Source organism: Candoia aspera, chromosome 4 (genome assembly GCF_035149785.1).
Source record: "Candoia aspera isolate rCanAsp1 chromosome 4, rCanAsp1.hap2, whole genome shotgun sequence".
Taxonomy (NCBI): Eukaryota; Metazoa; Chordata; class Lepidosauria; order Squamata; family Boidae; genus Candoia; species Candoia aspera.
The window spans coordinates 93,757,754-93,782,151 of record NC_086156.1 but is presented as its reverse complement, the minus strand read 5'-3'; the positions used below and the strand labels follow the sequence as shown (position 1 = coordinate 93,782,151).

General features: G+C 42.3%; 1 protein-coding gene across 4 annotated transcripts in view; it reads right to left on the bottom strand.

The window, feature by feature from the left end:
* ARHGEF40 (Rho guanine nucleotide exchange factor 40) overlaps window positions 1-23,340 on the bottom strand; it is a 39,616-nt gene extending 16,276 nt beyond the window's left edge. For all 4 annotated transcript variants that reach the window (XR_010067820.1, XM_063301032.1, XM_063301031.1 and 1 more), the window contains exons 1-8: window positions 23,173-23,340; window positions 14,746-14,943; window positions 12,194-13,961; window positions 5,555-5,675; window positions 3,608-3,713; window positions 2,788-2,886; window positions 1,496-1,612; window positions 1,064-1,162 (exon numbers count right to left, since the gene is read on the bottom strand). Coding sequence is in view for 3 of the 4 variants with exons in the window: in XM_063301032.1 (XP_063157102.1) it covers window positions 1,064-1,162; window positions 1,496-1,612; window positions 2,788-2,886; window positions 3,608-3,713; window positions 5,555-5,675; window positions 12,194-13,961; window positions 14,746-14,943; window positions 23,173-23,175 (2,511 nt within the window). In the remaining variant the exon portion in view is untranslated. The remainder of the gene's footprint in view (window positions 1-1,063; window positions 1,163-1,495; window positions 1,613-2,787; window positions 2,887-3,607; window positions 3,714-5,554; window positions 5,676-12,193; window positions 13,962-14,745; window positions 14,944-23,172) is intronic.
* Window positions 23,341-24,398: the final 1,058 nt, after the last annotated feature.

Here is a 24,398-nt window from a genome sequence, read left to right as displayed (position 1 = left end):
CAGTTTATTAATTACCAGTCTGATAAGAAGAGGAATGGAACAATGAATAAAAGGGGAGGAAGGGGAAAGGAAAAGAAAGTATTAGAAGGATGAACTGGGCAGGAGGAAGAAAGATGATGCTCTCAGGAGCAGGTGTGCGAGACCCAGGGAACATATTTCCTAGGATCTCACACCTGGCAGCACCACTGAATGCAAATGATTTATAACAGACTACAGTGCAATTCTATACAGAAGTGAGGTCCACTGTGTTCAGCATGACTTACTTTAAGGAAATATAAATCCAGTTACAAACCCAAGGAATGTTTGATAAAGTCATAAACAGATACAACACTGCATACATTCAGAAATCCATACAACTTATTATCGTGCATCATTAAAAATGGGTATTTGTGCTGCTTCTCATTTTTATATATTTTGCCTACTCTGTTAGCAAAAAAAATACAGCATACAACGAATATCCATATTTCTGATTTCAAATGATAACCCAGCTTCCTGCTGAAGTGTCTTTTCCTAAAAAGCAACTATTCAGATACTTATTGTGTCTTAAACAATGTTCCACTACACATTTTCATACAGTATATTGGAGAAGAAAACAGAACAACGCACCTTGGATTGATTCTGAAGGTGTCCTCTCCCAAACAATGTCTGAAATCTCACACAATAGTAACATTTTGGGAAATATTGCTCAGGATTGAGAGATTTAATGATATTTCAGTAATTTTTAAAATAATGTTTCTTTGAATTTCAAGGTGTCCCATATGCTATTTAGAGTGTTGGTAGATATATTGTGCTCATAGGTGCTGTTTGTCTACCCTTTAAATTACTGTAAGTTCAGAGCCTTCAATCTACCCAGTCCTCTAACTCTTACTTTTATTATTAGTCTCTAATGAAACCCCTCAACCCGGCAATGAATCAGAGACAGAAGTAAGAGTGAAAATTGGTCTCCCATGATGACCCATGCTGAAACTCTACTCCAAGTGCTAGCAAGAGGAGAGGGTGCTTCTCATTACAGAATTCAGTTGCATAACCTCATAAGTTCTGTAGAAAAGTCACATGCATTTACCTCCTGACTTGATGCTGTTTCCACTGCCTTGAGGTGGTCACTGGCCTCACACACAGTCTGGAGAACACTACAGCAGAGATCCTGTAGTTGCTCAAGAGCCTTGGCAGAGAGAGAGAAAGGCAGGCAGTGATAAGTGTTATGGAAGCAGAGAGTTACAGTATATTTTAAAAACATCATACACTACAGGAATGTCAAAGTTAAAGCTATGTTCCGAAGTGGGTGATGTGGGGCATTCCTGTAAATATGAGGTATGTGCTGATATTCAGAACATCCATTATGAAAAGCTGCCTATGGAAGGTGGAAAAATTAACCAAATGTTCTTGAAGGAAAAAGGCAAGAAGGTTTCTTGCAGGAAAGGAGGGAGGCTGGTTTAGTTCTCTGGATGAATTCTGTGTGTCAACATAAGGTCCACTCATTATTACTTTCCCTTACCTGGTGTTCTCTAACCCATTTCGGTGGCGAATGGCTCAGAGTCCCACCTAGTGCTGGGGTCAACTGATCCAAGGCCACATAATGTGGAAGTTCACGCAGAGAGAGAAGCCGGATTTCCTGCAGAATAAGGAAGAGTCATCAGATACAGAAAGTCCCCAAATTCTTTTCAGTAATATCCAGCATCTTGTCACCACTCCTCCTTACCGCAGCCATGAACCCTAAGTCAAGGCTAGACCTAAAGTGATATTAGAAATGGTTAGTAGTAGCTCATCATAGTCTTTGAAGGACAAAAATGCACAATGAAATGTTTATTTTGGCCAAAGAAAATATTATGCCTTTCTCCTTTGTGCAGCAACTTGCATGATAGAAACACTATTTTGACTTTTCCCCTCTTACTCCCAACCCTATTCTAATATTAATTGCATGCCTCTCACATTTATTTGCTATATCCTCCAAATTGCTCAAGGGAGTATATACAAAACTCTTTATCAGTCCATTGATTTTTATCTAGGAATGTGTTAAATAAATTAGACACAGAGACACTATGAGCTAGATTTGGTTGAGAGATAATGCCCAGCTCACACAATTCTGTCTAGAGAATGTCTAGAGATTTATATAATCACACAATTATAAGCTACCTCCTTCACATGTCTCTTGGTTTCACTGTGATTTCAGCAAAAAACTTACCAGCCCTAAAGCAGAAAACAATACATTGCATAGCTTTTTCTTCATTATCAGAAAGAAGCATTATTGACTAATGTCTCAACTGGATGGAAAGCTAGAGCTAAATAAACAGTAAACCTTATGGAGCATCTCAAATGGCCAAGATTTTGTAAGTTCCTCTCATCTGTTCAGAGTTCTTCTATAGTGGACTCACCTCCAGTTAACATGCAAACTGGATTCACACTTCATGCTAAACCATGCATTAACCAGGTTTATTGAATAAACCACAGTTTGCTGGACTGCATAACATACTAAACCATTAACCACTGTTTATAAACCACAAAGATTTATACCAAACTCTAAACTAATGTCCAATCAAACTACATCACAGCTTAGCAAAATGTGTAATCCCAGCCAGTGTTATCAAATGATCATCCCATGTGACAGTGGTGCATGTATAAAAGGGGCAGAGCTTCAATCACTCAGTTGTGACTGCCACCTTGACTTTTTTGACCCCTTGGATACCCCTGACCATGACCTAGATATCTCACTCCTCCTGCCCCAATTCTCCCTCCCTTTCTGCACACATAGCTCCAGAAAAGTTTCCAATACAAACCCAGAGTTCTTACCACAGCAGGTTCTAAGGTCAATTCCTCTTCATGGGGTACAAAACGATCATCAGAAGGTAAGATCACCAGCAGCTGACTGATGGGGGTTGGTGTGCTCTCCTAAATGATAAAGGATCTAGCTTCACAGGCTCATAAAAGCTGCATACAATAGGCAGATGGCAGAAGGAAGGGAATTCTGTTCTACTGGCTCAAAAAGTGAGGACCTGGGAAGGATTTGAAGAGTTCATAGAGCAGAGCAACCATCTTCTCTAACATATGAGAGTCAAAAGAAGTCACAACAAAACACTGTCAGGGTCCAGGGTTCATCTAAAGCTTTGCCATGGCTTCTGTTATAAAACAATAAAAAGTTTTGATTTTTTTAATCTACCACCATTTTGATGCTTATTTTGATATGCTGTATATCATATCACAAATCACTCTAATCTATACAGATTATATTCCATGCCTCCTGAATATGAGATGTAGTGACACTGTGCTTACACTTTTCTGTTTATGTTCATATTTTGAAGTGATTACAAAAACCAATTACAGTGGCTTGTGGTTTGGGGTTTTGCAGAGGAGGGATTGATTTTACCAAAAACATACTTTTTATTTATTTATTTATATTTATTTATTCGATTTCTATAGCCGCCCATCTCAACAAGTGATTTTTATTAAAACAGTAAATAGATCCTCATGCTGCTTATTGAGGGACAAGGAAATAAAATTTTAGGTTCACTTTCCCCACTCTGGTGTCCTTTACATGCATTGGGTTGCATCTCCCATCATCCCAATTGGAACTACAGGGGAGAGGGGAGAGGTGGCTGAGTCAGGATGATACCTGGAATGCCCTTAGAGCTGGCAGCAATACAGGGGCCTGGAAGGCCCAGTCATCCACGTGGTGTAGGTCCAACAGCACCACCAGCCCAAGAGTCTTCAGCTCTTGCCTGGAACATAGGTGAAAAAAACAAGATGTGTAGAGGTGCCCTTTTTTTCAGCATAAAGCTTTCCAGCTCAACTTAATACACAGTCATCAAAGAGGCTACATCATAGGAAAACTGGGCAGAATGGTTTGCTTGGTGGCATCTCTAAGAGCTTTTCTTGTGTTATCTTCACAACAATCCCATGTTAAGCCCTGATTGTACCATTCTATGAAGACCCACACATTTCCTAACATTGCTTTGAGAGTTCTGAGCTGCCATTTTAGGATACCCACTCCTCATTTAGTGACCAAGTTCCATTCCAACTACTAAGTTGTTAAGCGAAATGGTCCCTAAGCAAACATGTGACTGAGAGAGAGAGAGATGCTGCGAAGATCACTGGTTGCTGCTGTCTCATTCAGATAAAGTTCTCTCATCCAGCTATGCCAGTGTTACTCTCACTCTGGTGCGTATTGTTGTCAGGTGCATGACATTTGGCCGTAAATGCGTGCATTGGTCAGAAAATGAATGTTTTATTACTAGTTATTACCATCGTATTTGCGAATGGTTGCTAACCAAGGTAGTCGCTAAACGAAGAGTAGGTGTAATTATTAAACCCAAGTTGGAAAGTGCAAAAATCAACAGTAACTGGATGTAGAACTATAACAATGGTGCTAATTAATACAAAAATATGATAAATCATATCAAATCTTTAGTAAGGCCAGCAACAAATATGGTATCCAATGTACTCCCTAAAATTTACAATAATCTTGAAATTCTAGTATTACTATATCTATACTGTGGATAGTAATAATGCTATGTTGTTTGTTTATTTATTTGAACATTTTATATGGCTGCCTAGATTAGATTAGATTAGATTAGATTAGATTAGATTAGATTAGATTAGATTAGATTAGATTAGATTAGATTATGCAACCTAAGATGCTAAATGAACACATAAATAATAAAAACACAAGACTAAAACTCTAGTTTAATTACTGCAGAAGACAGCGGAGCAACCTATGCAGCAGGAGAGGATTTAGCTCATTCCCATACCTTTTGCTCCACTAGCTGATGAAAAACCTCTTCCAAACAAGAAAGCTCAAAGGCATTTTCAGTATTTGGGGCCAAAACAACCATCCTTTGCAAACAAAATGTTTTTAAGCTAATTGGATTCTTAATGGCTTCCCATGGCAGCTTCCTGACAGTTCTGATTTTATGTGCAGAATTTGCTGAATTCTTCACCTGCCCCAATGAATTACTTCAGTTTTTTGGAAGAGGGCCTTGATGTATCTGTTTCATCTGAAGGAGCGTAGCTATTACACCAGATAGGCTGACCAAGTGAATTTTTAGCTGGATTTTGGTGGGGGGACTTTCTGTAATAAACTAGCCAGATATTTTGCTGCCTGAGACAAAGGACAAAACAGCATTCTGACTAAGCAGGGAGCTAAGTGTATCTCTTAGTTACAAGTTTATATTATAACTTGTATATGGTTATAATACAAGTTATTATATTGTATATATTGTATATAAGAGCCTTAGGACAAGCAACTAGGTACACACAGCAGCCTCTTACTGTACCTCTGGGCATTGCTCATTTGCCACTCTGTCTGCCTATCACCTCTGGCTTAGCAAATGCTAGAGCACAGCAGAAGCAGAGCGAGGCATATTGTGAGCATCCTGCCAATGATGTGTGTGGCTTGAACTACTTTCGTCCCTAAACTCTGACATCCCAAGAGAAGGCAATGAAGCCAGACTGTAATATGGTCACCATCACTAAGACTCAGGAGGAGCAGTTCTGGATGAAGGCTGACAGCAGCAATTGGTCTTTGAGGATGCTACCCCATTTTGCCTAAATAACAGGTTACCTGAGAAGTGAGTGCATGTATCTTAAGGTATTGACCAGATCCTCCTGTCCTGGAGGCAACTCATCCTGAAGAGGCTGGGGCACTATGGTCAGCAAGGAATGGCCTGCCTTGTCTGTTCCTCCTGGTATGGAGACAAACAGAAGGAAAATATGAGGCATAACTAAATACCATTTTGCCCTGGTCCTGGCATCAAGTGCAATAAACACAAACTGTGAGTTGGCTGCTCATCTACCAAATCTCATAGTTAGGGCCTATACAGTCTGAGTTCAGCAGCCATTCAAATGACCAGTCCCAGACATTCAGAACTTGCGCCAAAAAGATTCAGGCATAGAACCACATCCCTATCACCAAACTTGGTGAATTATGATCTATAGTGCTTTATAGGATTTATACTGCTTGTAGAATTTTCTTTAACTGTACAGAAACTGTATTTGCTCTGTGCATCCTCCATTTCATCAGATTGTTGCAAACCACAAACAGAATTGCACACCAAATGGAACAGCTCCACATGGCCATTTATTTGTATGACTTGGGTCACAACCTTATAAAAGTATAATGCTTATCTACCATAGTCCATTAATAGTATGGCTGACCTCTCCAAAGCAAAAAATGAGTTCGTTAAGAAATTTACATCTTTCATACATTAACATTTCTCTTGATTTGTTTTTCCCTGCTTGCTTAGAAAAGTGAAACAGAGTGACTTCCATGCTCTGTGGCTATGGAATATGGTCAGCGTGAATAACCTACAACATTCTGATGTTACTAGGCTATAATTCCCAACATCATGACCACTGTAAGTCTGTCTTAAAAGTATATATTAAGCATGTATTATGTGAATAATATAAACCCATGGACTCCTTACAAAGTCAATACTAACTGCAGAACCACCATTTTATGAGTGTAAGCATATGGACAGTTGAAATGCAATTACTTTCAGGAAGAAATAGAGGTTAGGAGTTTTATTTTAAACAGATACAAAGCAGATGTGGAGGACAGATCTGAATGCCACTGGTGTTCATCAGCTACACCAATCTATCAGATCAAAATAGATTGTGTGTTTGTGTGTGTGTGTGTGTGTGGTGTGTGTGTGTCTTCTACAGGAAGAACATCTGAGCTCATTTGCTCCATTAAGAAAAACAACTGCTTCATCTTCGAAATGGTACGTTGCTGGAAAAAAGCTGTAATTTCCCCCACAGATCCAGTACTCCATTTCCTACAACGTATCATGTTGCAGCAAATACAAAACACATACATTTGGACTTGGGGATAAGTTAACATAAGGACATTTATAGAGGGAAAGTTTCCCATTCTCCCCTTCCACCCGTAGCTAACTGTGAATCCTAAAAGCTTCAAGAGAGGATGAGGAAAAGGATCCCCTGAACAATCAAGGAGAAGGAGTGGGGGTCAGCTGCTGGAAGGCAAAAACACCATGAATCAGAATCCCATTTTATGCTAAGTTAGCTCAACAATATCAAGGAAAGTTTTTTTTCTGAGTTTTCCTGGGAAGAGAGATTACAGGAGAAAAGATAAGATGGGATACATCTTCCCATTAATTTCCATAAGATTGCTGTTCTATCCAAAATGGTGTTTTCCTATTGGGTTGGATCAGTTTCCATCATCCCCAGCCAGCAGAGTCAATGGCTGAAAGTAAGACAAACCTCAATGGGTTTATAGACACATTTTGCTTGGGGGTGGGGGAAAGAGTTGTTATCTGGACAGATTCCTTACAAGTGTTATTTATGTGCTATTCTTGTCATCTGTAATTGGATTACAAGGGAGTCATATCACGATCATTTGATTACAGTTAAGGCTGTTGACAAGACCATTTCTTTTCTTCTTTTTTCTCTTCCTTCAGATCTGCATGTGTTCTTGGCTTAATTTCGTAAGCTCTCTGGAAGCATTCAGATCTAATAAGAGAAATTTTGTTCTTCATTGCGAGAAAGACAGAAAAGAAAGACAGGACACCCCACAATTGACTTCAGCTCCACCTTTGCTGACATATAGCCCTCACCTCAACAGAAGCCAGACAATTAGATTAGTGTATTAAACCTTAGGTCAGCTATCCATGATGATGTATAAACTCTTAACCAAGATAGGTAAAGACCTAGCAGATGCACTTTGCATATATTAATATGTGGGTGAGAACTGCAGGGCTTTAGGCAAGACAGGGAAGTCGGGAAACATCCAGGAAGAAAGCAAAAGCAAACCGCTTGTGTACTGTTGCCAAGAAAACTGTTGTGGGTGTATGTTCATGTAGTCACCACAAGTCAAGCTTGACTCAAGGGAATCTTTACCTTTTTAAAAGTTTAATTAGGGTTAACTTGGGTAAAGTTTCATAGCTTAGCGTGTTGTGCAGCCCAGCACGTTTAGGTGTTTTATGGTTCATAGTTTTGTGGGTCATGCACAAACCCAGAAAATAGGTTAATCTGGCATTCAGGGTAAGCATATTGTGTGTTTGAAACCAATCTAAAACTTGTGGAATTCTCCATATGAGCAGCAGAAAAGTTCACTACCCTTCCTACAAATTGGTTTCTGATTTTTTTTTTTCCGTATGGCATAGCAGTTCAGTGTTCATGCTGCTTTTCCTTGCTGGGAAATCCTTGTGAGGTCCAGCAGCCAGATGTGTAGACTATTTAGCTTACTATTTAGCCATGGTATCATGGTTTCTGATACCAACTAAAGATAGATGTCTGCACTGTGAAAATCTTCACCTTTACAGGTAAATGTGCTTTGGCACTACCTAAGCCTAAACTTTGATTGTACAATTTCAGGTTTGCATGCAAATCAGCACATATGCAACTGAATGCAAAATAATCTCTACAGCATAGACATCTACACTATGCACAGATGCCATTCTTAATTTGACATCAGAGCTGTGAATTATGGAGCAGCAGGGTAGCTATCTTCTGCCTGTGTGATATTTTACAGTTTTAATAATGCCTGAGTAGATCTAAGTGCCACTAGAGTTACATGCTTTCCACTTTTCCTTCGGCTTGTGCTGAAATTACTCTATGCTGAGATAAGCAATCACCCACAATCCTTTTGCCACTGAACATGCTGGTTACGACCAATGGGAACTAAACTCTAAAACAACTGAAGGACAACAGATTGTTCCCCTGTAACCTATATAAACAGTGTACATTAACTCTTTTCAAATGACTGCAGTATTTCACAGGGAGCAAAAAGGCAAAATATTCACAGGGGAATCCAAGAACTATATTTAAAGGTTCCTTCCTCCAATGGAAAGAGTCTTCCACTGATAGAAAACGTCCTTTTGTCAGAGGAAGTCTACCTTTGGATCTAATCCCAAATGTCTCAGACATTTCAGCTGAAAGGAAATGGCATTTCCCTCTCCAATTTAGAAGGTTCTTAAAAGGTATTATGGAAAACAGGTCAATCAGGGGTTATAATCATTGTTATCTAAATGTAATTTCCATTATTATGCTGTTCTTTTGAACAGCAGATTCTGGGAGTAATGGTAACTGTGACTTCTAATTTAGACCTTCTACTTAGTACTATCATCTAATTCAAACATTCCCAAACTGGCATCCTCCATTTGTAATGGGAATTCTAGGGGAGATAGCCCAAATACATCTGGAGGACACCAGAAGGCTGTTCTATCAGGAAGGAGGTCTGGGTGAAGCTTGCAAACCAGAGACTGAGGCTTGGTTGGTATCAGCTGTGAGTTTCTGGACAACAGAAGAAATACAAAAGCACGCAGATTACCCAACAAGAGTGTTCTGTACTGTAGTATGGTGAGATGTGTGGTATAGCCATATAAACTATAGTTCATTTGTTTTAAATTTGCTTCTATACATACATCTATACATGCATATGAACATATACAAGCATTAAATAGTTCCTCTTTCACGTGGATGCATAAATGGCCACCCAAGCAGGGACTGACTGTTCGCTTATGAGCAATCAGAAGCATCCAATTGGCTGCTGCTAGAAACAGAACACCAGACCAAATCAAGCATTGGTCTGTTCCAACTGGGCTGTTTTTAGTATCGCTATAGCATCTCCCAGAGCTAGGTGGGGAGGGTGGAAAGAATTGGGAAATTCTGCAGAAAATAATGGCTAACAGAGCCTCCATGTTTAAAGGCATTATCTCTCTGATGAGTTGTTCCTGGGGGCATTGAGCAGGGATGGCTATCTGTTCATCTCTGCTTGTGGATCTTCCAGGGACATCAGACTGGATGCTACTACAGGTGGTTCTCGTTTAACAAGCACTCGTTCAGAGACCAAACTTATGACAGTGCTGAACTAGTGGTAGTTACAACTGATCCTCATACTTATGTCAGTTGCACAGTTCCCACGGTCATGTGATCGCTACTTGCAACCTTCTTTGCTACAAGCAAAGTCAATGGGGAAGCCGGCAGGAAGTCACAAAAGGCAACCATGTGACATCCTCACTTAACAACCCGCAGTGACTTGCTTAGCAACAGCAACCAGAAGTGCCAGAATTTCCATTGCTAAGCAGCACAGTCACGTGACATCGGCCTTTACAACCACGTCACTTAGCAATGGTAATTCTGGTCCCAATTACCATTGTTAAGAGAGGACTACCCGCGTATCCAGGTTTTAGGAGCAATGTTCTTAAATTAGAAGGATTCTAATGGGTGCCTTAATTGTCCTTTTTGAAGTAGATTCACCAGCCTGGTGCTGCCTTTTCAAGTTTTCTTCCACCCTCTTCTTTATTTTCCCCTTCTTTCCAATTCTCCCTTTGTTTACACTTTCCATGTAGTAAGTATCTCCTCAGGGAGGCCTGCCTCCCGTTTTGAAAGCCACAGGCCTTCAGTAACACGATCAGGCCCTGGTGTCATTCTGGGTTGTGTCTTGTGGCTTTGGGTAAGAGAGCGGTTTTTGCAGAATGTTGTATGCGGCGAGTACAAAGGTTTGCCGCACAGTCCTTGCGATGTTTAGTAAGATGGCAGAAATGCTGGTTGAAGGACAACATCATTGGAAGAGCCTGAGGAGACTCATTTTGTAGAGCTGATACACACAGGAAAGTTTTGGGCTGCAATCTGAAGCCATGGTTTGTTGAGCTAAGTACACAATCCATACAGTTTCTTTATACTTTGTTTTTTGCAAGCCCCATAGCATTCAGTAGGACTTTCTGGTTAAGTCATATTGCTAGAATTGCAGCCTTAATTGGCCCATGTTATTTTACTGCCCACAAAGGAAATACAAATGGCCAAATGCACTGTTACAGAGGTAGATAACTGGGCCCCTCTGTATGTTGTACCTGAATTACAACTCCCAGCATCCTTCACCTTTGGCCATGTTGTTTGGAGCTACAGCTCACAACATCCCCACTTCTGCTCAAGGTAATACAGGGTACAATCCATTGGGATGTCATCCTGCATAAGTTCCACTGATGGGAACTAGAGCTGAACATTGCATTTACAGATCAGCTCTCATTAATATCAACGAGGAATATTTGTGTCCCGACAAAACAGGCCATCTATCATTAATGGCATCCAAAATCTGTTTCTCAACTGTCCCTGGAATTAACTTCACCCCAGTTGGTCAATGTCTTAACTTCTGACACTATGCTCCATCCTTATGAAATGGAGCAGAGGGGCAGACAGCAGTGGGCTGCCTTGCCTTGGAAAGTGAAAGGGAATAAGCAAACTGGGGGCAAAAAACTGTTCCAACCTCAGCATTTCGAAATACACAATATCCAAAGGGACAAAAAATAATTTAAAAAGTGTGGATACTTGTCAGGGACAGGCATTAATGCTCTCTAAACAGCAAAGGCAGAATGGCGCTGTGCCATTTGGAGATGATCTAGAGATAACACCCATTAGGAGGGAACTGCTGAGTGCCCCACACACTCTGAAGCATCTTTCTATCCTCTGAATCTAAAGCACTGTACAGCCTTACTGATTTGCCTAAAGCTAACTAACAAGTTTGTGGAATTGAGAGATGTGCATAGGGTGGGAGAATCAAAACTGGCAAGATGGCAGACAAAAGTATCATGATGCAAGTCCCACCAGTTTGAACTGCATGAGAGATCAGGGCTTGCAAAACTATGCTCTTTCTGCCATTTTGCTGATTTTGATCCCCTTGCAGATGCTGCTAGTGGAACCCCCTGCAATAGTTGCTGAACATGCTTCACTGGCTTAAAACTAATTCATGTATCGTATGAACAGATGTACACTTGCACAACCAGTTTTCTGAAATTTGGATGTGGAACTACAGGTCCCATCATCCCCTACTTAGTCAAGAACCATGCTGGCTGATGAATATTGTAAGTGCAGTCCTGCACATTTGAATGGCATAGTGTCAAGGAAGACTGATAAACAAGCCTCAGGCTCCATCATTATAAACAAACATATCCTGACTCTTCACTGCCATACTGTAGTAACAACCAAGGCACTAGAGAAGTGTTCCCCAACCTGGAGCTCTCCAGATGTACTAGATTAGAATTCTCAGAATTCCCAGTCAGATGACTACTGGCCATACTGGCTAGGAATTTTGGGAACAGTAGTCCAATAAATCTAAGGGACACCAGACTGGAGAAGGCTACATCAGAGATTAAATTTTCGAAGCTTTATGAGACAGGCAAAACAAGCCAACTTCAAGATCCCCAGATGATTCTCTCAGCCAAGAAGTGATGACTTGAAGACTTACCTGTCAGAGCAAAAACTCCTGATTGCAGAAGATTCCAGTTTACAGATTCCCCAAGACGAGCCACCGTGGGTAAAGGGGAATTTTGTGTTTCCCCTGGGCCCTGATCAGCTGCTATGCTTATGGCCTCTTCAGCCTCTTCTCTCCCGTCAATACTTGCTAGATCATTCTTCCTTGGCAAGTCAGTAAGCATTGGTTCTTCGATGTCAAGATCCTGTTCCACCATACACTGGTTTTCAGAACTGTCCACCTCTTTTTCTGGGATGCTCACCTCCTCAGTGCTAATTCTTGGTTCACCAGCATTGGGTTTAGCATTTGGCTCTTCAGTGTTAGGTCTTGGGCCTTCAGCGCTTCGTTCTCCAGAGCTCTCTTCATTGTCTCCTACACCAACGCTACATTTTCCTGTGCTGCTATCTGGCTCTGTAGCACCAACAATACAGTCTCCAGTGTTGACAGCCAAGTCCTTATTGCTGGCTCCCTCCCCTCCAGTCTCAAGGCTTTGATTTTCCATGAGTCTGCCTTTCTCTTGGGTGTCATCACAATCTGTGGTATCAACACATGATTCTTTGATGCTGGCTGGCTCTCTGGTACTAACATGAACACTTCCAGTCCCAGAATCCTGTTCTCCTGGACCAGCGCAGGCCTCCTCCTTTTCAGCACCCATTTTAATATCAGAAGCTCTTGTTTCTTGGTTAATGAAATCCATTCCCGGTTTAATCCGCCCACCAGCTCCTCTCCCAGCACCTTTCTTTTTCCTCCGGTTTCCCTTGGTGTTGCGTTTTGGTGTTGCTGAAGCTGGAGAATGGCTTTCATTGCTGTCCTCCTTAGGAGGAGTTGGACCTCGGTGAATGGATTCAAGCAATTCTTCTTTCCCCAGAACTGTGTCTCCAGTGACACCATCATTATCACTCAAAATGGCTGGTGGTGTCTTTGCTTCAATGGGATCTAGGTTTTGCTCCAGTTGCTTAGGATTTAAGTTCCCAACTACTCTAGAAGTTTCTAAGACTAGACCCAAAGCCGGGCTAGGATTTTGTCTCAGCTGATCTACCTTCTCATCTTGGATCTCCTTCTCTTGGCTAGACCTCTCTGCCTCCTCAGTTTTGCAAGCCTGTCGCAAAGCAAAGTTCTCCCCACAGCCTGACTTATGATGGAGCCAGGCCCGGTGGCGCCGGCTCCTATTTTTGCTATGTCCCTTGCGAGCAGGCATTGTCTGAATCTGGGCACTGCAAGGTTGTGGGATTCTGGGTGCTTGATGCAAGGTGGGGCTGACTTCCAGAAGGTGAACGTATTCCCCCTCAGACTCCCGGTTCTCTCCACCAGAATGACGTCCGTCACCAGGACTTCTTGCCCCCAGTACCTCAGGAGTCAAATCTGTAGGGCAACGCTGCCCCACAATAAACCCATCCTTGTGCACAAACTGGGGATACACCAGCTCAGCCCAGGGCAGGCTCAGCACTTTTTCCCCAGCTGCCAGCAAGCAGCGTTCCAGACGCCCTATCCGACGTTCTTTGTTGATGCCATTGAGCCACTCAATGGTGAACAGGAATCGATAGGAGTCTGGGGACACAGGCAACTCCTGAACCCCACGGCCCTCCAGTGAGAGGCATTTCAAGACTAGGCGGGGAGCACATTCCCGGTGAGGCACCACTTGCAAGTAGAAATCCCCAGGACACAGGTGTTGCCACGGCAAGGAACCCAGCTGGACCAGGACTTTTTCATGAAGGCACAGTGGCCAACCCTCATGGCAAAAGACAAAGCCACTATACTGAGCCTGAGGAAGAGGGAGAGAGAAAAGAGGAGAAGGGGAATTCAGCAAGACGTTATATTAAAAAATACAGAACACTGGAACCTACATATACAATGCAAATATTGCATTAATAGGTAGTGTATCATTCTGTTTCCTCCCATCATGTAGGAACAACAAGTATCTCCTAGCTCAGCTCAGCTCTGGCATTTCATCAGGATGGAGAACTTGATTGGGGTTCTACACAAAAGCTGAAATTGTCAAGGTGGTGGTGGTGGTGGTGGTGGTGGTGGAGGAGGAGGAGGAGGAGGAGGAGGGGAAAAAAAGGGGAATCCAGTTTACAGGACACATTTTTAAGGTCTCCAATCAAAGAATGTTGGCACTTATATACCCCACCCAAAATTCACATTGCTAATACAGGACTGCCATATAAGTTTATTTATTGAAGAGTTATTCTCAGGAAGATGTGGGAACATGATAAAGATTTAAACAATACTCAAGGATCTGAGGAAAAGTTTCCTGCACTTAAATTTACATAGGATTAGAGAAGCTGTGGCCCTCCAGGTATTAGGTAACAAGTACTTTCATCTCTGAGCATCATTGGTTCCTATGTTGATGGGAACTGATGGGGGATGGAATTCAACAGCTTCTGGATGGCCACAGCTTTCCTAGCTAACTCCCACACAGAGATCTGCTGTGGGATTCTGGCACCAGCAATGATTATTTCTCTATTGCCCTGCACTGCCAAGCTAGATTTCCTGTTCAGAAGTACTCCAGACGAACAGAGAGCCAAACCGAAGCAGGAGCTCACACAGGCTTCACTCTGGATGCGAGCCAAGATGTGCTTGGCAGGGACAAGGAAGTCAAGGGTGTAGCGCAATGCATCATGTTGGTACGTTCGCTCCAGCACTTCGAAGACCTGGCTCAGAAGGGTGGGGGCAGTGGCTTCGAAAGGAGGGTACAAGGCAGCCAGTGTGCTCTGGACACATTCTTCCACAGGCTCAGGTTCCTGCAAAAACAAAGAATATGTATGGGGAGGGCGTTAGCACCCAAGAGCTTTTCACCAGCCATTCAGCCTCCCTGAAACTATGCAACCATTGAATCAGCAGCGCCATTTCCTTTCCCTTTACCTACTCCCAAAGAATTGCAATTGTTCCCTCTTTGCCCAGGTGCGATGTCCCTTGCAGTTTTGTTGTTTCTGTATAACTCATACCTCATGATGCTGCCTAGTACCAGGATCCCTTGCCTTCAACCTTTTCCATCTGATGTCCTTTCATTGCCTTGCTCAGCCAATTAATGGAAAAGCCAGGTTGTTATGGTTACCTGCAGCAATGAGCCACTGGTCACATTTTGTGCCTGGAGGAAGACCACTGCCCCCTAGCGATGTGTCAAAAGGAACAAGGGGCAGCAAGGAAATTGCTCAGGGCAATGTGCACAGAGACCAGCAGTGTGCAAAAAGAGCAGAGGGCATGAGGGGGCAGCGAGAATGAAACAGTTTGGACAAGCGCCAAGCAGTATGGAGAGTGGAGGTTCCATCTGGAATACATTAGCAGCTGTGAGCTCATTCCTTCCGCAACTCCACCCAGCAAAGGAAACTGGGGGGGAGGAGAAAGAGAGGGAGAGAGACTGTAAGGGAAGGGGGGCCAACAGCAAAAGAGACAGCCATTGTGCCTTAAACCTTCCAGTGTACCTACCAAAAAGTCACAATCATTTTTTTCACGGGCATGCCTTGGATTCAAATTTCATACTGGAAGATGCTACAGGGAAATCACAAGAACTGTGCATCCTTGCCTGGTCTCTCAATCCAGATCAAATAACTTTATTAATTGTTCCTGATTGCTTCTTTGTTTTTGAACACTCCAAAAGCTACAAAGCTAGGCTGGAGCTTGATGTGGCAATCAGACAAGGAAAATCATATCAAACTCAGGGCATGAAAATGTGTGGTTGTGTTTTGTAGGTGGCAAAGCAATTAAACTTCCAAAAACTCCTTTGAGAGAGGAAAGCAAAGACAACAAGTGTTAACCTTGACTTGCTTTGTACCTTTTACCACCATCTGGTAAACTGCATGCTGGTGAATAGAAGGGGACATACAGAGATACGTTGTACCAGCAGTTCTTTCTTTATGTCTATTTTTTCAACCGCTTACATAATATCCTTCAGCAAGGCTTTAAAAAAAAATTACAATAAATTAAAAGGACCCTTTAATTTAATAGTAGAGCCGGCTTTACCATTAGGGAGTAGTAAGAGAGCAACCCCAAGCAACTGATTTGATTTTTTTAAAAGGTCAGCTAATTTAAATATTATTATTATGCACTGTTTAGTGGGAGGGAAGAAGCATTTGTATTATTTTGCCTTGTTTTCAGAAATAACACAACCATTCTTGGGTACTAAGCACCCTATTTGGTGAAGGAAGGAAGCATCGTTTATTCTTCTGTCTTAGGCTACAAAATGCTACTGTCCAATCTTGAATGGGAGACTGGAGTATTTTAATATCAGCATTTTCCAAAATAAGAAATGTTGAACTAAAATCCAGTCTGAATGCCCTTTCTTCTATCATAGATAAATAGAGGCTACTTAAGGTTACAGAAGTTATGGGCTTATAATTCAGGGATATACTGAAGCAAAAACAGCATTTAGTGGATTCAGGCCAACAATCCAGATATCTGGAAAGCCCACTAATATGTCTGAAGCAAATGTAGACATGTTAGCCATAAGGGGAAAAGATATGTAATAAAGCAATATTTTATTATTAAACCAACCCAATCTTTACAAACTAGCATGCAAGCTCCAACTCAAGGTTCAGCAGTAATGAGCAAGCTTTCACGTTTCCAAGAACTTTTCATCAGGCAGAGTGATTAAAAAACATACAGGAAGGAGGCAACATTGTGGCTGATGTTTAAGCCATGTCTGCACATGAGGGTATTAAAGGGAGCCTGGCAATAACCTGTTTTAGACATGGCTTAAACATCAGCCACCAGTTTTCTTGCAGTTCTAGTGGTGTCCTTGTGTTTTAACCTCTGATGAAGAATCTGAGAGTTGGCACACTATTTTGTCAACTCTGAATTGGCCTGATGAAGAGTTTGCTGTTCCCAATCAGATACCTCAGTTCTTAACTACAGAAAGCTCTTGAGGAACATTCTCCAATTCCAGATCCATTACCTGGAAGGCCAGCACTTTTACATGCAAAACAGGTGCTCTGCCATGAGAGGGGGAAGCCCTCTCCCTCAGGAGTCCCCCCCACCACCAGTGGTCCTCTTCCCTCAGGGAGGTTCAAAGTCAACAACCTGGTTGCTTTTCTGGGATTTGCTCTCCCCCAACTGTAACTTGAGTTGGAAACCACACTATTTTGTAAAAGGGTGGAGGGCACGAATGGCTCAAATCCCCTCCCCAATGCACACACAAACTTCTCTCTTTTGCCACTTTCTGGCAAAGGGGAAGGAAAGTGCAGACTCGCAGTCAGCCAAGCTTGAGTTTTATATTCCTGACAGGAAGAGGCAGTTCCCCTCCCCTTCAGACACAGACACTGGCAGGAAGAGTGGGGAGGCCCCTTCTTGGCTCTGGGTCCTGGAGGGTGTGCAAGGCAGACAGATCCACGTGAGAAGTGTGGCTGATGGAAACACAGACAGATCTTCCCCAAGTATTACTGCCAATATCCAGGCCCCATTCACTCACACACCCAGTGAGAGAACCAGATGCTCTGTATTTCCATCTACTATTACCATTAGTTACTTCTCAAGCCTGGAATATCTTGGCAGCCAAAATATACTATCCTTGCACAGGAGAGAAGTCAGAACAAGTTATGTGAAATCCAAAGATGTGCAGGATTAAATCTTGGAGGATGTGGGGGGTATTAGGAGATGAGGACTGAGTGTGCTCAGTGGCCCCAAATGCTGGCTGGTCATTGACAGGAGACAGAAAGATGGAGGAGGAGAACAGAATGAAATATTCTGGCATAGGGCACAGAAGCAGTCCAGGTGGCAGATCTCACTGGAAAGCCATGCTCAAAGGAGATTTATTTTTATATTCTGGACAAAGTCTTAGAGTGGGAGTTCTCTTACCTGAGCCACTGCACATATTAAATAGATTTAATTAATTAATTAATTAGATATCTACTCCGCCTTTCCGTCAGGAGCTCAAGGCGGCGTACACAGCTCAGCCACCTCCCGTTTTTCCTCACAACAACCCTAGGAGGTAGGTTGGACTAAGTGAGTGTGACTGACCCCAAGTCACCTGGTGAACTTCCATTGCTGAGGATGGTAGATGAGAACTTGGCTCTCCCTGGTCTTACTGCAAGACATAAACCACCATACCACATTTATTTTTAAATCCTTTTTATTAGCCTTAGATGGTATCATTACAGCAAACAGCTTTTGAATGACACAGGATCCCGCCTGCCTTCCTGGAGAAAAGCTTTGGGCAGCTAGAAAATACAGAGGGCTTGATGAAAGGTATTCATGAAACTATTCCAAATAAGCTTTTGCCGAAAGCAATTGTCTTATATTATTTTAGAATAATTATATTGGAATCAAGGCCACACACATACATACACATTTCTATCATTATGACTATTAACGTAAGTCAGACTAGCTTCTCCATACGTGCCTGAGGACTGATCTGAAGCCACGATCTTTAACTTTAATTGTTGGAGAAGACTGTTCAAAGATATTTTACTGCCCAAAATGAAGGACAAAAGGACATTATACCCACTCCCCATACATATACTCTCACACAGCCATTCTGGGAGGCAGATTTATCTAAGAGAAAAACAGTTGCCGTGTTTGCACAATGCATTTACCCATGGTGAACTTAACCATGGTTTGCTCACCAATTCAAAAGACTGGATTTGCATAACATGCTTGTCTGGAAAATAACCATGCGGATTGTCACTGTACAACCTGCTAGGTTAAACTATGGTTGCTTTGTGTCTATATAGCTCAGTGTGTTGTGTGGAGCCAGAAATGGTCCAAAGCCAACCAGCATGCTTGAGAGCAGAGTTTTTGACCTGGTTTTCCAAACTTCTAATCCAACACACTAGACACTACACTGCAATGGATCTTACGCTGGCAAAAGGCAGTGGAATGGCTACAGCTAACCATGTGGCACCGACAGTTGTATCCTCTGACAGAATTGAGAAACCTGTGGTGCTCCAAATGTTGCTGAACCAGATCTTCTGTGATAAATGCGGAGGGATGCTGTGAATTATTGCTCAGTAACTTCTGCATAGTCACAGGTTCCCCAACACTAACCAACAATTTGTCCTTCCCCAGCAATAAGCCAGAGACACCAGAGTTAACCTTTCCCATAACTATGAAAGTTACCAATTGCCACTGGACCATTACCATGTCTCAGTATAACCAACTTCACAAAACACCAGTAGGTTAAAAGGGGGAGGGATGCATCTTTAGTGTGGTTCCTAGAATATTCAGGCATTACCTCAACAACCTTCACAACAGCCTTTTCAATTATTATTCCCATGAGTGGAATACATAAGCGGGAGAGGCTGAGAGAGAGCATTTTGATTAAAATTGCTTGCTAGTGAATTTAGTTGGAGGATGGGCATATCATAGTTCACCACTTTATTCACCACTCAGTGACTTCACACAGTATGGGTTCATTTGACACTGATAAACAATCATGCACATAGCCACTGAAAAATGGCACTGCTGGTTTGCTAAAGCAAAGATAGGGATTTTAGATTTGCAGAATCTTCTTTGGGTTGTTTTGGTTTTCTTTTTTAAAGAAAATAGCCAAGATCCACCAACCAACCCAGGTCCAAAAGACATGCACTTAAAATGAAGAATTCCAAGTCCACAAATTGGTTACAGAACTGAATTCTGCTTAACTTCCTTCCACACAAAAAAATGTGTTTCTGATTATTCCCAACCTTGTTCACTGCAGGACTGTAGTTTAAAGGACGTGGGAGTCATTTTGTTTCTACAAATCAGAAATTCTTGTTGATCTGCTGCAAGTCACCCAGATGTCCACTTCTACCACCCGCTTCTCAAGCTGTAATGCCATTTCAAACACAGTAATAATTTTCAGTGGAGGTAAGGCACTGCAAGCTTTCCTGGATGATCCAAAACTGCTCAAAGTGTGGTGAAGACAGCCTTCACTTCTCAATCATCTCTTCCTCCTTTCTTCTTAGATATGAAAAGTAACCACTACCTTTTCTATGAACTGTCTGGTTTGATAAGATCAGGATTCTAATCCTGAATTTTGTTTTCAAAAGCAATCAGATCTTAAGCCCAGAGAATCAGCAGTATACTGGGCAAGTGGACATCTTATTCTGTATTTTTATTATTATCAGAAAAATTGTATCTTTCATTTGACTTAAAAGTTGCCAACTGTATTCTTTTTATAAATCAGACAATAGCTGATTTAGCTTCCTAGCCTGACTTTTGGGAACAACTTCCTTCTAATACATAAATACTGGCCGCTGTTCTAAACAGGAATTATTTAAATTGCTTATCTCCATTGGCCTTACTTCTCGAGCTCAAAAAACACTGTATGTTGTCAGACAGATGTTCGGATAAAAACAATTCCTTTCTACTCTTATGAACAGTAGCAGTATTGCTGGTAAATCATATTTGATTTCAGGAACTTGCTTTATAAATGTTTGTTTTAGAATACAGTAAATTTTACTAATCTAAAACCATGTTCATTTTTAATTATTAATATATTCTGATTAAAAGAGTCCCCAGTGAAGAGTTCCTTTACTTTAATTGCAACAGGATCTGTTATCTTCTCTTCATTTCCATTTCCATTTATTAAAAAAAAATACTTCTGGCTCACTCATCTTTGGAAAGTGTCACCTTAAGCTCAAGTACTGTTGCTGGGGTAGTTATGCACCATTGGTTATCATGATTACACTTCTGCAAACGTTTGCGTACCCAGGAATGGTTTCCATGGTGAAAAAGAAACCTTGAAAAATTATCTATGAACTGCCCTCGCTGAATAGGTGTAGCGCTTTTCTCCTTAATAAATCTTCACAATAAATTCCATCCCGCAGATACTTTGGGTTGAAGTATAAGAACTCTCTCCATAAAGGCCAAATTATGAGCAAAATTATTGGATTTTTTTTTTATATCTGGCCAGATATGGAGTGAGTTCATGCATTCTACTAAGCCATAATATATTTTGCTTAGTTTGGGCTTAGCGTGCTGTGTATACTCTGCCCCTCTGGTTTGCGAAATAGGTATGCTTCAGTGTATGGTGGTATAACAAACCACAATGATTGTGCTTACACAACAAGCTAATCGCATTTTGGCAAAATGGCATGTGTTAACCCAGACTATTTATCTATTTTGCTTAATGACTTGAAATGGCACTCTTGAACCTCAGGTACACATACTGTTTTTCCTATCTGTTGCTCTCTGCTCATTTTTGCCTTGGTTGCAGCTTGGCACTTTCTTCACGCAAGACCTACGCTCTGCCATAAGTTATGGTTTTGTTTTTGACACTTCAAGCACTGAAGCAAGGTGCAGTAAACAGTCTGTGAGCACTGCCTAAGCACACAAGTCACGATGTGGGTAGCTATGCTGTTAGTGTGCCTAGCTAACCAAAAGAATTTGGTTAGCTATGACCAAACTGGATGTTGTACCAAACATGTGGAAGAAAACTCAAGCACTTCTTCAACAGTTAAGCAGTTTGGTGTAGGCATATTGCAGTGGCGGGTGGGGGGAGAAGAAATTGGAGACAAAGCAGAGGCAAGAGATACTTGATCCTTGTCCCACCAGCCATTTCTGGGCTCTAGCTCTTCCCCCAAAAAGTCATCTTCTTCCCCATCATCATTAGGCCCCAAGGATAACTCACCCATGCGGTCCAATTCCCGGAATTGGGAAAACAGCTGGCGGGGGATCTGCAATAAAGAAGTACCAAACAAGGGGGAGGGAAAGCCTTTCTGTTTTGCTTCAAAAATACTGAGATTTGAGATAATTTATGTCTTTTCCAGATACTGGGAAGAGATTCCTTTTAATATGCATTGATGTGAAATGTTAGATTTACCCTTCCTCACACTTTTTTTTTGGGGGGGGGGGATGCTGAATGAACACTAAATCCACCTCCAGATCAATCTTCTTGTAATTTTTTCAACAGGACTCCAGTTTACCACCTTCCCCTGGATCATACAGCTTTATCTAAATCCTGAAGGACTTAAAACTATTCTACTTGAAGTATCCAACTTTAGTTCAGCTAAAAGAACAGCCTGATCAAGACTCAGAGGTGCAGATCAGTTCTCTCCTAAAATCCAGCTTTTCAGACATTTGATTACCCCTCTTCCAAAACAGAAGGTATTTTTCTTAATGAGTGTAATCAATAAACTTAAGGGATGGGAAAAACACACAAAAAGCTGAATGAAAAACCAAACCAAACCCAGCATTAAATCAAATCAGATAGCATACTGATAAAAGGGGGAGAAACAGGCTCAAGATCCACTCAGTCATGAACTCACTGCATGGTCTGAGGCCAGTCATTATCTTTTAGTTCAATCTACCTCACAGGGTTGTTGTTGGAGGGGATAAAATGAGGAACAGCCTTCAAGTATGCCATCTTGAGCTTCCGCAGGATATAAAGGCAACAAGCAAATAATAAATAGATATAGGTTGTAGCAAATGTTGGTTTCATCTGACATTAAAGATGCAGGAAACACAAAGAGATATTGCTTGCTAAGCATCATGTGTGAAGAAAGAGCTTCAAGCCAGCTCAAAATTATACTTCTGTATTCCGTGTTAATTAATCCGCGGTAATTTCTAGTTCCCTATTCAGAATTACAAAAGGCAAGCTGGGCTTCACCTTTTCATTCATATAAGCATGCTCTGAAAAAAAGAGAAGGGAATCCATTTCTTTGGCTATTTTGATGAAAGGGCAGAATTGCAACCATCCGTTTGAGCCAGTTCCATCAGCAGCCCTTACTTACGAGTAAACACGGTTAAGCTTCGGCGTGCCCCAAGATAATAACTCCCTCCGATCCCCTCGGGAGTTAATGGTTTCTTACAACAGCCGAGCCTCCAACACCCGCCCCGCATCTCCATTCTGCCCCAATGATGTCCCACGGCTCTTGTCCAGTGTTGGTGTGAGTCCTTGAAGGTGACCGGGGGGGGGGGATTCCTTTCCCATATCTGCCCTCACCGCCACAAGGGAGTACAATGCCCACCCCTTTGCAATCGCCAGAAGACCGCGTTACCTCCCCCCACCCCGCGCTCCCCTCTGCCCGGGAAAATCGTGCAGGAGCTCAGCTCACCATGGCGCAGACAGGCGGACGCACAGACGGGACGGGCTCGCCTGATCTGTCCCTGCCGCCTCCAGTCGAGACTCCGCGCGTTGCGCCCCCTCCCCGCCTCGGCCTGCTAGCCCTGCCTGGAGCCACCCCCTGGCAGAACTCCCGGCCCCCGACGCCGCGACTGCCTGCAGCTGCAGTCCCCGCCGGAGACCGGGCAAGGCACGTGAAGACACGACTGCGGCAGCGCTGAGTGAAATGGGAAGGGAGAGGAGGGGGAACCAGACTCGGCCGTCGCCTCTGCTCTCCGCCTCCTGCATGTACCCTTGAGAGGAGAGCCGCGAGTCCTTCGAGAAGGTCTCAGCTCGAGACGGTTCAGTCGGCGCCCCACATTGCGTCGGATGTAGTTAGGAGAGTGCCTCTGAGCTTGTGCAGAGTGCATTTCTCTCGGATCAGAGTAAACGATGGTCCCCACTTTTGTGTTTGGCAAGCAAGCTCAAAAGGCTTGCACCACGCCAGGCCGACTAAATCTTACCAATTTTTTTTTAACCAAAACTTTACTATCTTTACTTTCTCTTTGAGAGAAAGAGAAAAAATGGTTTAAGTAAATCATATATTTGGAGAGTCACTGTGGTGCAGTGGCTAGAATGTTGAATTAGGAGGGGAAGACCAAATCCCCACTTTATTGCAGCTATTGGTTAACATGCTTAACCTGGTTACTTAATCCATTTTGTGGGTTTCTGCATGAATCATAACTTAACCAAACCAAACCTAACCTGGGTACTAAAACACCTGAAATACACACATACACAACCCCCTCTAAAGCAGCAGCCAGGCCTGTATTTCAGCAGGTTGAGTATGCTGTGTGAACAAAACCCTTAGATCAAACTGTGATTCACTTGTTGGTGGCTTAGCATGTTGCGTGAACCCAGTCATTCTGGTTTCTAAACCACTGTTCAGTGTGTGGTGTGAACAGAGTTTTTCAGTGAATATCAACAAACAATGGTTTAGCATCTCTCAGTCTAATCTATTTTGCAAAGTTGTTGGGATATAGCAGGAAGCGCAATCATGAACTCTATTTAGTTCTTAGAACAAAGATGAAATATAAATGTAATCATAAAAATATTCTTAAGTGGAGCTACTTTGGAAATTGCTAGTTCGCAATGTTTTTAGGTAGCGTTTGAATTATAGCAGAGGTGGCTGTCTCCTTGGTTACTGTTGTTAAAAGACTGGGCAGCATGCAAAAAAAG